Source organism: Acanthaster planci, linkage group LG15 (genome assembly GCF_054643075.1).
Source record: "Acanthaster planci isolate LZ-2023a linkage group LG15, COTS_SCS, whole genome shotgun sequence".
Taxonomy (NCBI): domain Eukaryota; kingdom Metazoa; phylum Echinodermata; class Asteroidea; order Valvatida; family Acanthasteridae; genus Acanthaster; species Acanthaster planci.
Window position 1 is genome coordinate 1,258,128 of NC_141791.1, and position 15,832 is coordinate 1,273,959.

At 42.2% G+C, this 15,832-nt stretch overlaps 2 protein-coding genes across 24 annotated transcripts in view; one reads left to right on the forward strand and one right to left on the reverse strand.

Annotated features, from left to right (window-relative positions):
• adgb (androglobin) overlaps positions 1 to 15,832 on the reverse strand; it is a 67,230-nt gene that overhangs the window by 35,071 nt on the left and 16,327 nt on the right. For 16 of the 23 annotated variants that reach the window (XM_087146322.1, XM_087146321.1, XM_087146308.1 and 13 more), the window contains exons 1-7: positions 7,588 to 8,147; positions 2,199 to 2,304; positions 1,743 to 1,796; positions 1,364 to 1,543; positions 918 to 1,133; positions 409 to 548; positions 198 to 287 (exon numbers count right to left, since the gene is read on the reverse strand). In XM_087146322.1, the coding sequence (XP_087002448.1) occupies positions 198 to 287; positions 409 to 548; positions 918 to 1,133; positions 1,364 to 1,543; positions 1,743 to 1,796; positions 2,199 to 2,304; positions 7,588 to 8,132 (1,331 nt within the window). In that variant the 5' untranslated portion in view covers positions 8,133 to 8,147. Of the gene's footprint in view, positions 1 to 197; positions 288 to 408; positions 549 to 917; positions 1,134 to 1,363; positions 1,544 to 1,742; positions 1,797 to 2,198; positions 2,305 to 3,897; positions 4,048 to 4,655; positions 4,691 to 6,693; positions 6,880 to 7,587; positions 8,148 to 15,832 lie in introns of those variants that run through there. The other 7 variants (XM_087146323.1, XM_087146324.1, XM_087146327.1 and 4 more) reach the window with 4 other exon arrangements.
• LOC147796570 (histone H1, gonadal-like) lies at positions 12,697 to 14,198 on the forward strand. Its single transcript, XM_087146840.1, has one exon. It carries the CDS (start codon positions 12,764 to 12,766, stop codon positions 13,478 to 13,480), a length of 717 nt encoding a protein of 238 aa, XP_087002966.1. The 5' UTR covers positions 12,697 to 12,763; the 3' UTR covers positions 13,481 to 14,198.

The window sequence follows — 15,832 nt, forward strand, 5'->3', positions numbered from 1 at the left end:
GAACTAAAATAAATCCAAGTTCGAAGAGTTCATTGTTGAAACAGACTTTTTCAGATCACGCTGTCCTAACTGGATAAATCTGGTATAGTATCTGGAAATCAAATTGTGAAGTTCTTCACAGTATAATGTACATGTATAATGATTTAAGGGGAAATCTGACGATAGGATCTTTGGGGAAAGAATCAGGAAGTACTCACTGAAGAGGTATGGTCTCCGGTAGCCAGCCTGTCAATGCATGGATCACACTCACATCACCAAACTCACAGCTACTACTCCCAGCAGCGTAACTAGAAAGGAGAAAAAAATGCATACAAATTCAGAGAGCATACTCAGCTCGATTGAGAAGTGATATTTATGCGAGTTCTCCCGTCGAGGAGTTTGTACTCTGATCAGGCAGGTAATACTCACTCTAACGAGATGACTTTGATGAGGGCTTTACTGAGAAGCATCGGCCAGAGCTCATGCTGTAGCGTGGTTGCTGGCAGTAGCATGTTGCCGTTGTCATCAAATGGGATGGTGTCATCAATTGTAACCTTACGCCAGCAACCCTATTAAAGTAACATCCCACTGATCAGGTAAGTTCTTTGAAAGTATTCTTTGAGATAAACATAACTTCAATAATAATAGTTACAGCAGAGTTTGTTGTATGCTGATTAGCACGGCACAACAAATGAAAATAGATCAATAAATCTTCCAGTGTAATAATTCTGCAACAGACATCTCAAAAATCAAAACCTCCACAAAGGTCTGCATAAAACCTCCAAAGTTTGACACGTTCGATTCATTCTGTCAGTATTTTAGTACACAGTCCAGTTTGCATTTGGATGCTAGCTTGCGCTTCAGTGGCTAAATTCTATTTCAAAAGATGTATTCAATAAAGCAATAAAATGTTGTCCCTGAAAATGCGCTGTACTCACCATCCAGTAGAGTCTGACAATGTACTTGCCGTGGGGGTTGTACTGGGGTTGATGAGGCCCCTTCCCCACCCGACACAGGGCAAAAATGTGGTCCCAGGGACGCCAGTTACGGGCTACGCCCCCAACGACTGACATGGTGGAGGTCTCCGGCTCATTACGGTCGGCAATGGAGACACGCCATAGGCTTGTAATCTGGCTGATGATCCAACGCATTGTCTACATGGAAAATTGGGGTAAATCAGCATCAAGAAATGCCTGCAGGCAAAAGAGCCCTCAGTTGTCTTCAAAATTGCCAGGCAAAATTCAAAGACCTTACTGATGTGACTTGAGAAAAAAATTTGCCTCTCGTCCAGGGAAAATTTTACAGTACCTAGCTACTTATGAATAACAGAATTGGTTTATTGGGTATGACTTCAAGGACTGAATATAATTCTAGAAAAACTGACCTCGCAGTCATTGATGTGCGAGTTGGCACTAAGCAAATCAAAGTCCATCCCATTGTCTGGGTCACAAATGACAGGCATCTTGTCCGTTATGAAGTCCTGCGGCCTCAGGAAGTGGTCAACACGTGCCCTGAGAGAAGGCGGCATCTCGATGCGACCCTCGGGGTCATCAAAAAAGTGTTGCTGAATGGTCAAAGGTGTAAAATGACAGGTGATATTAGATCAGTTGGGTGAGTCAGGAGCAGACTGCTTCAAACATAAACTTCCCAAGACCCCAACCAGTTTTCTGGCAGTTTGAAACCTCTTGCCTCAAGATGGGTGTTTATGGTCTGCATACACAAGTGTCTCTGTTGCAGTATACAAAGGAAAAACAAAAACTTACCATGCTGCTCGGACTTTTGCCTTTCTCCTTTTCTTTCCCTTTGTGCGGTGCGTCCTGTGCAACAGAAATAACAGATATTTCAATCTCACCAAACGGAGAGAAAAAGTTTGCATAATACATGCTGAGTAGAATGGCAAATCTCCCTGATCAGGGTCACCAAAAGACCTTGAGTTCCAACTGTCTTTGGCTACATTTCAAGGGACACCCAGACTACAAGACCAAGACCAGGGGATGAGAACTGCCCAAACTGCTTCTGTTAGGTTCCAGGACTGAAATTACAGGCCTAATGTAATTCAAGCAGAGAGTCATGGCTGTAAAGAATTCATTCCAAGAATGAGAGGAAATAAATCTGATTTCAGACATTTTGCAAGGTTAAACTTTCACTCTCGGACGTCTCTCATTTCACACTGTACAAGAGACTACCTCAGATTTGAAGGCACTTTGTTTTGGCCATACCCATTTTTCTGCATTCACGTCCGTATCGTTCCATTCTGGCCAGATGACTAGTTTTTGTTTCCTTCCTTCCTGCGAGCCAACCACACTGGCAGCAATGGATGCAGCCCTGCAAAACAAAAGCAAAAAAGTCCTTCTTTCAAGTGTGCCACAATGACTGTTTTCCAAAAATGATTCTTTTCGCACAAATCAAATCCGTTAGACATCCACCTACCTGTATGGCACCGGAAGTCCTTGTGAAAATACAATTCATAAAAGCAGTCAAAATGTTCTACTAACTGATATAACTTCAAGACAGCAAGTGAAATACAAAATGCGCTAGTGCAAGTGCCTGCAAGTTAATAAATGTTCACAGAGGTTTGGAAGTTTTCACCTGATGGCCTTGATCCCACGACTCTCACGTGATGAAACAACTGGTTGCAAACTGGAAGGCATTTGATTGTTTGAATTTGTATCAATCTACAGGATAACCTCTCCCGGCCCCTTAAAACTTAAATGCTCAAGAGAATGCGGAGACAGTACGTCAAGATGTATGCATCAAGGGAAGACTCATACGATAATCTAACTACACCAGGTGTCGGTGATGATTTTCAAGACTGCTTGAACTATCTATGATGCTTCGAAACAAAGCAAGCACTATGGCGTCTGTTTGTACAGTAACTCAAACGTCTTCAAACATGAGACGGCTTTTGTCTGCACAATCCCGGCTGGAAGAAAACAAATGTACACTTGGATTTAACATGTAGGAGGGGCATCTATAACCCCTGTTGTCTTGCCGACCCTGTGGACAAGAGTCTAGAGAAAGTGTTCCAAACCCTGGGGCTATGGGTATCTGAAAGAACAGAGCTGTTCCAACCCTAAGGCTACTGATACTTCTTTTCCACTGATCAGGAATAACTCAAATATCCATCCTGAAAATAAGAACTTGTATGGATTCTACGCTTTGGCACATGCTAAGAGAAGAAAACCCAAACTAATACTGTTGTTACAGGGAAGTCCTTCTCTGCCATAAAGACAAATCCAATAGGACTGTGTGCACTCTGATGATAATTTCTTTGGCTAGACATACTATTTACTTGTGATTTAAAAATAACATAGGCCTACATGTACATATGTTGTTCCCCTTCTTTACACTCAAGTGACTACCTTACCTACCACCTGCTACAATTCTTGCACAAAGTGCACAGGGCCCAATTTCATGGTGCTGCTTACCCCAGTTTTCCATGCTTACGATCTCCATTCTGCACTAACCGTGCTAGCATAAATATTCTGTGCTAACCTTTTAAGCACAGAATCTTTCGTTATGGGATGTATTCATGCGCACAAGCCAAAATTCCTTGATAACCCATGAAATCCGTTCGGCGTAAGCACATAATTTTTTGTTGCGGTAAGCGCCGATTTTTCGCTTGCGGTAAGCAGCGCCATAAACTTGGGCCCAGATCGCAAGTTTAACATAAAAAGAGAAATTACTCCACCTTCTTGATAATAACTGTAGGCTACTCCTTATGTATATATACACTGCAGCTGATCTTTTAAGTATACTTGTCAAGAAATGTGCATTCAAGGTAAGTGGAAATTTGAAAAGGTTCAAAATCTGAAATATAGGCTATTTATAATTACATTTTTTGGGGTAAATGTATAGGTATCTAAAATGAAAAAAAAATTAGTAAATGTTATACCCAATTAAGAAACAATTTCTTACCGAGCCAATATAAAATCTCGAATCTTAGCTTTCTCACGTTTGCTAAGGAATGATCCATCACCTTTGGATGACATGGTGAAAGCACTGATACACCCAGCCAACAGTCTGAGTTACTCGAAAGATTTCACAGAAGTAATTCCAAAACTTATTTATTCCAAAATAAAAACTAAATTGCAAATGCAGATTCTGTGTAGCGTCGTCAATAAATTTGTTTCTTTTCACGATGAATTCCATGATTTAAATATGAAAGAGCAGCCACCACTTACACGTTACAAACTCCAAAATTCCACAAGATTAGATCCACTCTTAAGATAATCAAAAATAGGCCTGATGAATGCAAAGTACCCATTTAGGTGTAAACCATCAAGTGCTTCACTGCCATGATAAAAGAAATCAGCCCCAATTGGCAACATTAGGAGAGCTTTTCAACCTTCCAGAGAGTAGAAAGGTGATTATCCTCTGACCCTTTTGGCTGGCCCGACTCCCAAAACCGTGGATTCATCACCTATTGAAACAGCTCAATGGTGATAAAATCTGATTTGTGGGGCTCAAAAATTCCCAGTAATACTCATTAGCACTAACTTGGACAGAATTGAGAGATTAATGATTGTTATATCACACCCCCACAATCAGCACTGGTGTCAACCATGTCGACGTTTCTTTTGTACTATCTGTAATTTATGCCTAACAAAACTTCATAAGCTAAATAAACTTCATAAACTACTATAATCAAGAAACTACCACACACAAGACACTACCTTTTAAGCAAACCTGGCATTCCAAAATAAGTATTTCCACTTTTTCCAGGTTTTCAGCAAACAAGAGCACAAACATCAATGAATTGAAGTTCACTGTAGTTTGACTGATGTAGCTAGCCAAACTGCAAAGGCTAATCCCATCTTATAGGTTGCAAGGAAGGCACAAAACACCATACTGATCTGGAACAACATAATCAATACCTGTCACACTTACACAAAAGCAAACCAGGTCAAAACAAATTACATTCCAGTGTCCCTCTAAACATTTATCTCAAGACCCACTGAAGGACCGCAACACCTACGTCAGTAGTTTGATTTTTATCACCCATCCAAAGATCTCTGGGATTGTCTATGGATGTCAGGATTATCCCTTAAAGTGATTAAATGCTGGTCATGACAGAAGTTACAATGGCCTGACAAGATCTACACACCTATCTCATCAAATATTAATCACGAACAGAAAGTACTTTCCTCAACCCTGTAAGTATGGATTCATGAATATTAACACATACATCGTATGCGCTGATGTGAAAGACTGTTGAACATGTAAAGGAAAAAAAAGAAACATTATGTAACCTTTTGGAAATGTTTATGAATTTACATATTATGTATATCTTTTGTTTTTAAAAGATCACTAGGAGTTACAGTTCTGACCAACAACATACTCTCATTTCATTAACTGGACTCACTGCTAAAATCCAAACGGCACATTTAGATCATACAGTTAGTGTCTCTCACAGCTTCTCACTTCTAAAACTTTTAAAATAAAACTCCTTTTTGGAAAATTTCACTTTAGTAGTTTGTACCGCTTATTTTGTTGATGTCACTTTTTGAAGGTCACTCTTTCTCATCTGATAAATCCTGTAAAAATTGACAAGGTAACAACAACTCGATACCATGAGGGCAATACAAATTTGTGTGCTTAGCAACACTGTTGTAGAATTGAATGTAGCATTTATGGGCAGATTTTTGCCTCATAATGGGAGAGTAAAATGAATACCCAATATGTGTGTTATGTATGCATGATATATGACACGATTTTATTTCAGAAAGGAGTACACTGAATACTTGGGACTCATATGGAGTCTCAGCTGTATGGTGTACCATGTGCCAAACGTTCTTGATATTAATATTTGGAACTTTACATGACTAAATAGCAAAAACTGTAAACCATCTGACTGTGCCATATATGTATATCAACCATTCAAAAACTAGCCAGGAGAACAAACACTATGCATTAAAATTCACCTAATAATCATGACAATGTTAATTTTTACCTTCAAGTTCAAAGCTTGGTGTTAGTAAATATTATTATGGTGAAACACAATCAAGGTGAACCCGTGTTTTTGATAAATTCCAACCTGACAACAGATCGATTCACATTCAGGTGACATTTCTTGTTAGATTTATTAGGCTAATTCTATTTGTTTGTTTGGTTTTGCTTTGTTTTTGTTTATCTATCAATGAATTAATCACAAGCACTGTATCATCATCTGTAAACAATGTGTGTGTTAATTACAGTTAGTCTTGCATGTTATATTTTTGTTCTGTCCCTCTGTAAAATTGTCCTTAGGCAGTCCAAAGGTTTGGGGAACTATTAACAAAAGCATTCTGCTTCACTCAATACTTAACGTTCCTTAATCACCTTCACATGTCATATGAACTTAAATAGGGCCTAAGCGCAATAAAATATGTTAGTGTCAATCATTAACCTTAACCATTCTCAATCTTTCACCTGTTGGAGGACTGAGGACTGTTAGGGTTAATATTAAATGTGGATCCTAATGTTGTCGATTTCCTTATTCTTAAACTTGTATTGAAGCGATTAAGTACATGACGTTGAAATAAATGTTCAGAATCATCACCGACTCATTAGTCTTGTGTGTATGGGTCATGGTGCAACACAGGATATAGTGCATTTAAGCCTATCGATAAAACTTTGCAGAGCAGACATCGGCCATGTTTGTTTGGTTTCGGCACGGCAAAGCAGTGTCAACAGTAGGCCAACGTACAGACCGGCAAAACGACATAAACTTACTCCTTATTTGAGGCGGAATTCACCCTGTTTGTTGATTTTTTCTCTTTTGCAAGCTTGGAAGACATATCTTTGGTATTCCAAAGCCCCAAAGAGGCTTTAAAACGTGTTAAAATAAGTGATTTTAGTGCAAGGTAGCAACTGTAAAGTGCCCGTCGTCAAGCACGGAGGTCAAAGGGTCAATCGGCATTATCAACATGGTACTGTGCGCCATTCTCCTGTAAAAGGAACAGTTTTGTTGCCTGGGTACTAGATCAACCGATGGATAATAATGCGCATGCGTATTTCAATTAAACGTGTGCCGCAGGCTTGCATGCAGGTTGTTGGAAGGCTTTTCGATGCATTATGCAACACTTGATGCGATCTGCCTGTTGTTTATGTATGTACATACGGTTGAACCTTGTTAATAAGAGGACCTTCGGATTTTGCAAATTACCTTGTTATGACAGAAACCTTGCATTGTCAGGAATGAAAATAATGAAAAACAAGGATTGGGACCTAAAAATTGTCTTATAAGCAGAATCTTTTATTAACGGTGTTCTTATTAAGTTGACGAGGTGACGGATCTGTATTGAGATCTACATGTATAAAGTTACAGGGCCTGACCTTTCAACTGAAACTCATAAAAATGAACGACTCAAAAACTAACATAACACTTGATGTGAGATTTATATATGGTGATTAGACAAAAATTTACCCCCCCCAAAAAAAGAAAGAGGCGAAAAAAGAAGTAGGCAGGTACAAAACGGGATATTTTTTCATGTCTAAATTAAGATACGGAAAATATATTGTTATATATTGTTATTGCTTAATTGATGACGATGAAAGTACATGTATTACATTTGAACCATATTTTTGTTATTCGAAATATGATCACGTTAATAGATCATAACTCACTCGTCTTCAGCGATCGAAGGTGGTACATTGGAATTTCCCATCCCGCTTCTACGCCCCTCGTGGACACCAGGCAGCACAAAACCCTTCTCAGACCCCGGCCCAGACAGTCGCCGAGCCACCCCGTCCAAAGAACTTCCAGGTAATCCTGTCGTTCGACGGCGGTCATAACCCGGCCTCTTGATGCTTTCTTCAGCCTGAGAAGCACCGGGAAAAGGGGATGTAGCCAGAGACATCCGCTTCTCAGACGACTGTTGTCGCCCCAGCCGGGCACGTTGAGCCGCGCCGGACGGTGGTACAGGCGGAGCCGCCGGTGAGGCATCATCACCGTCCTCATTGTCCAGGTAAAACACCGGTCGGGCCAGGAGTTTGTCGGTGTACTTAGCTGCTCGGTCGTAGATCTCATCCAGAGTAAGCGGAAGGTTTGGGTAGGTGACTTCACGGTGGTAGGCGGTGCCTGGAGCAAGCCCCGACGGGAAAGACCCAAGGAGGTTCTGGGTTGTTGGAGTGCGGACGAGCGCTCCTCGGCGATCGCGAGCTCGTGACATCTTTGGAAAAGAATTTCAGGGCAGACCTGTTTCTTTCAAAATCATGTATGCCTTCTTTGTACAGTCACAATACGTAGAGGGAATTCTACGTGCAATGCATCTTGTTTTGCGTTTCTTTTGTGTAGCTGCGATCAAACCTACGAAAAACTTTCGAAGGGGTTGTCCAAGTGCGCTGCTGCATTCACTAGTAGCAGTACATTTTTTACGTATACACTGTACATCTATGTCCCTGTCTGTAAACAGAATATCAGACTGCGCAGAAATCTCTCAAATTTCTCCTAAACAGGCGTTCTATTGACAGGGCCAGTAAAGAAAAATCAACTCTCTTCTGTCCAACATATAAACAAGATTTTCTTGCAGTCGCGAGTGGAGAAATGTGTGTCGGAGCACGCGGGCGCTTGTAGATTTGGTAAACGGTTGCTTGATCGAGTTACCCCTGCCGGAGTTTGATGACCGTAACTTGGTATAACCAACAAAATTTTCCACTTGAATATCACTCCTCACGTGGTCGATTACTTCTGCCCGTCGTTGTTTCCTTGAATTGTTCACTTTGAAATTCAGTACACACGTAACTTAAGACAGGCTCAGTTTCACCGTTTATGACTTCGGAGATGCAGGTTCCTTCTCGATTAATTGCCTTGAGGGGGCATTGCTTTACGAAGTTCAAAATAAGACAATCCGACAATGTGAGTTCTTGGGCTAAGTTGATGAAACCACCAGTTAATTGTCAAAAAGAGCAAATGGCCAAGAGGTTGCCAGTGAAGCATCTGTTGACATGAAGTTTACAAACAAGAAGTTAAGTCTTCAGAATGTGGCGTATTAAAGAGTATGCAAATAGAGCAAAAATCCTCGCCTCGGGGGGGAGCGTGGAATTTTTAGGTCTGCAAAGAGAACACACAAAAGATGTCTGGAACTCCCACCGGTAAGGTACTTCTCAATAAAAGCAAACCATATGGTTGGCTTCTCTGATGTCTCAATCAATGATCATGTTTACTTTGTTGAGCACTTAGTAACAATTTGCAATTAGCCTCGCAAAATTCACCAGTTATGCGGAGTCTCTTCCAATTCGATCGTTGCAATTTAAATAGTTTAATTAAAAGATGTGTTGCCTATACGTCGTTCAGGCCTTCTTGCCGGAATCATACTGAATCATGCAGGTGTGTCCGAAAGCTGTTAGTTTGACATCAGTAGACATCCACCTCTTTGACTTCATCGATGTTTTTTTCCAGTTGTGGTACACTGGTTGTTAATCGATGGTGTGAAGTTGCCGAGGTCTGAAATGAAGCCTCCTGCCTTTACCGTGCTGAAGCTTCGAAGGTAACCCGTGCCTGTCTCGGTTTGTTCCCACGATCTGATCTCGCTGACTTCTGGTCATAGGGACATCAAAAGCTTGAAGTGGCCCTAGTGATTAAGATAGCATTTACCATGTTGTTGGGCAATCGTCGAAGGAAGCAAATATAGCCAGTCATACCACAGAGCAAAGCTGTGTGTGGGGAGGGTTTCGGAAAACTCCTTCCTGTGTACCAAGGCGACACACAAAGGCATTCTGTGTTTGCTCAGCCGATCATCCTGCAATCAGTGTTGTCTCTTTCCAGATGACTTGCAAAGGGCCAGTGAGGCGGGTACTCTATTGTGCGTCTTAACTTTCTGGTCACTAATAAGCTTATTAAGTAGGTTGCGGTTAGCAGCGTCATGAAAAAGTTGCCAGAGTTTTCAGGGTGCTGATTGTTGAAGAAGCTTGTTGTCAGAAATCGGCATGATCTGCCTGTACTTCAAAGGGGGTCGGCTATCTTCAGCAAGAAAAGACCTCAGGGTGATTTAATGAGAGAAGATGCAGTCTAATTCTAATGAAATTGGATGAGAGAAGGAAATGTAGATGAGAACTACTCGTGAATGGGAGGTAGGATGCAAGACACAAAGAGAGGAATCGAAAGAAAAGAGTAGGCATCGGTGAAGAAGGAGCCGTCCTGCATACATGATGCAGGATCAAGGCGTTTTATTGCCCTACCCCATTGCAAGAGGATGGCTTTCGAAGAAAAGTACTGAGGTTAAGAACCACAACGAAGGGAGACTGATAAAACATGGATTGAGAGGCAACATTGAGTGGGATAAATTTTATCGGCGGTTTTATCTTGACATGCATCTACCGATGCGAAGCTGCTTTCGAAGGTCATGATGCACCACTGACCTGAACTTTTGCAACTCTTGCCTCGCAACTTGTTGTCTGGCGCTGCATACACTGAAAGCAGCAGAAGGAAAGAAAATCGCACACTTCTACTAAGGCTATAACACCACGCGATTCATACTGCTCCGGCCAATCCGCTCTAAGTGGGAACAAAAGAGGGCGTGTTTTGAAATGAAATTGACAGTGCTTTGGTAGCACTCACCGCATGGGCGTGCGAGTTCATGCGCGTTTGACACAAATTACGCTGAGTACGCGCAACAAATTTATTCTTGAACATAGATAAATCTATGGTCTGGAATATGTGGTCTTCGCGTGCACGCCGAACGCGTGCAAGAACTCGGTTGGAAAACTTAGTACCATCTGTCTTTCTTTCACCAGTGAGGGTGCACTTCAGCTCAGGGTGGATAACATAGACGTATAAACACATAGACCGCCAGTCTTGCGCGTATAACCGTGATTTTGAAAAGTATAGGCAAACAATGGGCAGAACGGAGCATGACAGCGCGTCCAGTGCGCATTACGCGCAATGCACTTTGCCTGTATTTGTTTACTTGTGCTTCCAAATACGTTCACCTTTTTTGCTCTTCGTTACTGCTATCTCTTCTTTTCAACTGTTGCAACCGCATTCTTTTGAATCCGTATGGGTTTTTTTACAATAAAAAAATGGCTTCATTCATTTTATGGCTGGAATTCTTAAACTGTGCGTAACTTAAGGGATAAATTTGCCCATAGTTTTGATTTTAGTCGGGCGCCGCGCAGATCACGAAAAACCCCTGTAGTTTCGAATAGGACCTAGCGGTCTATGCGTTTACGTGTCTGCGGCGGATAAGCAGTGTTAATACGGGGAGTCACAGACTAGACATGCATGTGTGCGTGCGTGCCGGGGAGTCTAGTACTGCTTTGAAATAACGCAGCGCCCTCAACGCCAAAGGCGACATCTAAGTTCTGGGACTTTCTTTTCCATAATGTCTTTCCATTCCCTAAACTTACAATGAATTTCAAACGGGACTAACTTTATGTTTCTTTATGTTGTCTCTAAGGGGTGCAAAGTTGTTCACTGGAGACACAGATTGTACCTCATCTTTGTGACCCTCTGAGATTTACTAAACTGAGTCACAGATGCTGCAGTTAGCGCCTAACAAGGCGCAGAAAAATGCCAGGGGTGACGTCAATCTTACTGGCGAAGAAGAAATTCTATCCCCGAGGCGGTTAGGCCTGACGGCGAACGTACATTATGTGCCCCGATCAAATGCTCTCTTTGTCTAAGCTCCCAAGACGGAGTCGGTTTGCAAAGCAAATAAGTAATGCACGGTTCATCATTTTATCGAGCAAACAAGATCAAACACTTTCGGCCACCGAGGGGAAAAAACGGAAACGCTGTGAGAGCCGCAGTAATAGGAAGCGCAATGCGTGGTTTATTTTCTCAATTTCTTCATCGACGCCAGGATAAGCAGCCCGGCCGTTAAGCGATAGGATGATACTAACTAAACACATACAACCACGAGGTTTACTTGATATCGATGTTGTATTACATACACGCCCGTGGGGAAATTTCCTGAGTTGAGACTTGATGAAGTTCGTGAGAACGGCTGATTGAAAAATGGAAGAAGCATTAATTAAAGATTGACTACTTGCAGTGGGGAGAATTGAATAAGGGTCCCAAGTGATCATCAAGGTATCAAGATCATTCCCGTGTAGCATGTGTAGGCCTGTACATGCCTATAACAAAACAGAGTTAATTTTACACAAACTACTAGGCCTTTTGGTTGTGAAAAATATGAGGTGATATGTAAGAGTGGGCAAAATTTTAATTTCTGATTTTTCTGTACAAGGCCTGTCAAAAAGGTTACTGATTCTCTGAACCGTAGGGTGAGTTCACTGCCGCGCAAGTTGGGTTCGAACGAAAATAATGCGAGCAAGATGGGCGCGCTGCATGCTGAAGTCCTGTCTTGTTGCAACAGGTTTTCAACTTCAGAAGTTACCATTTTGGAATGATTTATTCATTTATAGAATCATCTGGGTGCTCGATTACGGATGTTGAATGACTTGTGCTTGTTTTGATAATATTTTGATCTTAAAATTGATGAAATTGAGCTTTAAGTTTGGGACATTTGTGTGCTAAAAGTTGTTGCTGGGTTAATATTGCTATACATTGATATTCGAGAAGTTAGTAACTTTTATCCAAAAGTTTTAAGCTTAATGTTTAAGATAGGAGAAGATTTCAAGATTGGTTACCGGGGTTATCGATAATTTGGTGGATATTTAGTGAAAGACAAACACATAATTAGATCAAAGACGACATTTTTTGAAAAAATTCTGCATTCCGAATGTTTGTTACAACTACGTCCGCAATACAGATATTAATATGACGCGCAAAAAATGTTATTGTAATTGTTCATTGAGCTGTTGAAGTGTTGTATTCACGTCGTAGGATAAGATTTTTGAGATGGCAGGTTCTCCAAAGAAAGCTGCTTCTCCGAAGCGATCCCAGTCACCGACAAGGTCTCAGTCACCGACCAAGAGGGCCAAGTCGTCTCCCAAGAAGTCCCCGAAGAAGCGTGCCAGGTCCCCCAGCAGGAAGGCCAAGCGTGCGGCTCACCCTCCCGCTAGCAAGATGGTCGTTTCTGCGATTGCTGCCATGAAAGATCGCCGTGGCTCGTCTGCTCAAGGCATCAAGAAGTACATCGCCGCTAACTTCAAGGTGGACACCACCAAGGAGGCTCACCACATCCGTCGAGCTCTCAAGTCTGGTGTGGCCAAGGGTTCTCTACAGCAGGTCAAGGGCAACGGTGCTTCGGGTAGATTCAAGGTTGCGGCCAAGACCAAGGCGACGGCCAAGTCCAAGCAAGCTGCTAAGGCAAGGGCAGCGAAAGCTAAGGCCAGAACCGCAGCCAGAAGGGAGAAGGCCAAAGCAAAGAAAGCAGCTCAGAAGGCCAAGAAAGCAGCAGCCGCCGCCGCCAAGAAAGCCAAGGCCAAGGCAGCCAAGAAGACCAAGAAACCTGCCAAGAAGAGAGCAGCCAAGCCCAAGAAGGCCGCCAAAAAATCTCCGAGAAAGGCAGCTAAGAAAGCAGCAGCCAAGCCCAAGCCAGCAAAGAGGCCAGTAGCCAAGGCCAAACCCAAGAAAGCAGCAGCCAAGAAAGGAAAGAAGGCAGCCAAGAAATAAACGTCTTGGTTAATCAAAACCAACGGCTCTTTTCAGAGCCACCACATGTACAAAAGAGATTTTTCCTGTCTGTTTCATTTATTCCATGATTTACAACGTTCAGCGCAATTTACAACGATCAGCCTGGGTGCCTATTCTCAACTAAATTAAAACTTATGGAAACAAGGCAGTCACAAATAGGCTTTTCCAATGCAATAAGCGCCTTTCGTAGCAATTCATTCAACTAGCATTTCCCTTTGAGTAAAATTATAATACATGGGCATATTAATATCTTTAAAATTTAATGAGTACTTTGGTCATCCTCCGAGAAGTCCTTATCGTCGCGATTACCGGAAGAAATTCTTGATTAACATTTGGCCCTTTTGGAGCTTGATGAAGTCCCCAGACGTCTACGGCATACATTCTGGTACACTAATTGATGAAGCCTCATCGTAATTTCCTGCTTTGAAATATGAGGATGGTCTAGAATTAGAAAAATCAGTGGCTTATCCAGCCACTGGGTATCACCCTGACAGAGTTTGATATTCTCCTCCCACATTATGTTCAAAAAGCCCGAAGCCAAATTTGCTTTGAAATTTGCGCCCCCCACGGCCCCACACACACACCACCAAAAGCTGGAGATTAAAATGCACACTCTCAACCCCACGCCTGACGCGATTCGTGACCAACCTGCAATGAGAGGAATTTCTCTCCATCTTCTTACTCCCCCCCCCTTTCAAAGAAATGGGTCTAGTTGGTGTTGCTGTTCTACTGTACGCTGAACCAAAGGCTTATCTGAAATGTTTAGTGATGAACCTTGGTATTAAGAACAATGACCGACATCAATCTTTAAATTGTATGATTTCCTGGGACCCATCAAAACTAGATTTATGATTAAATACTATACTGAATATTTCGTTTCTCACGAGACACATCCCACATGCTTAGTGTGTTATACCATGAACAAGAATACCAAACATGCCAGACATGAGAAATCAGAACTAAATCGTTATGCATGTGAGTGTCTCTCCAGTTTTTTACTTTTATTTAAACTTATCAAATTAATAAATAAATTTAAAGTTTAATATTGGTTGCTTACGAGCAGGTTTGAGGGGTACGAAGTGGAAAAGCTACCCATTAGGAACAAAAAAATTCATTTATTCACTCATCTTGTGATCACGATTGAAGGCAATCACTAACATGATCTTGGTCAAGGTCTTAGCATTTGTGATGTGATCTGCAAAAATCCTTCACATGGTGAGCTTTTTCATTTTGGTACATATATATCAATTTCAAATTTATCTGGACACTGCCCTGTTTTCAAAACTGTTTAATTCGTGATGCTAGACAACCTAGATTCATGTTGTTGACAACCTAGGATCATAAATGGAATAGATCCGAAAACAAAAGTGTTAGTACGAAGTTTATATTCACCCAAATGACAAAGCTCACCGTGTGAAGGGTTTCACAGATCGCATCCCATTTGTCCTCGTACCACTTTAAGGTACTACAATAACCGACAATGCGTCGAAACCGACCTCTCTTAGGGGTAAAATCAATAGTCGAGTGGAGTTTGTTTGGCCCTTTTCAGAAATGTACTGGTTTCTTTTTTTAAATTAAAGTGGCAGGCAGTTTAGGCACCTGACTTTTAGCTAATTTGGTGTATGTGTTCTGGCACTTACGGCCACGTCCAAATTTTGTTCGCTCTACCTGCACGGGTGAGAAGTGACGTCATTTATGGTCTCCCGCCTTTTCTTAGTTCTGTTGATGTCAGCCGGAAATTGTGCAACTGAATTGGACCGTCTGAAATCTCACGGTTGAATAGTCTATGGCGCCGCCATTTTGTGGGCGTGGTTTGGCGGTCCTCTACACTTTCAGCAGAGGCACAGCTTACCGGGTCACGCCCGACTTCCACGTAAGTACAGAGACCACTGTGGCGAGCCGGCTTGCCACAGGCCAGCGGTGACCTTTTGCGATTTGGCGGCAAGGGTTGTTCGGAACGACTTGGAGACATTTTTAGCTCACCACACAGCCTTGCGCTTGAGCAGGGTAAGCCATCTTGCAACTTCGCGCTGGGCGTCACACTTCTCGAATTCGTTGAGTTTTCCACACGAAGTAAAGGTAATTTTTTGCGTCTCAACAGCATTTCCGATAATTGAACGCGACGAAGAGCCATTTCCAGGTCTGGCAGATGACAGCTGGGGCCGTCAGGGCGGTCGTTGGTGCTTGGGTCTTTATTCCTGCTACCACGGCGGGAAGGAGGCCTGATGTGTATATCCTCACTCTCGTCGGGCCTATCAGGCAGTTTGGCTTTGAAGCAGGGCTCGTCGTGAAACCCCGGCACGGCGAGAAAAGAAGATTTTCCAATGTTAC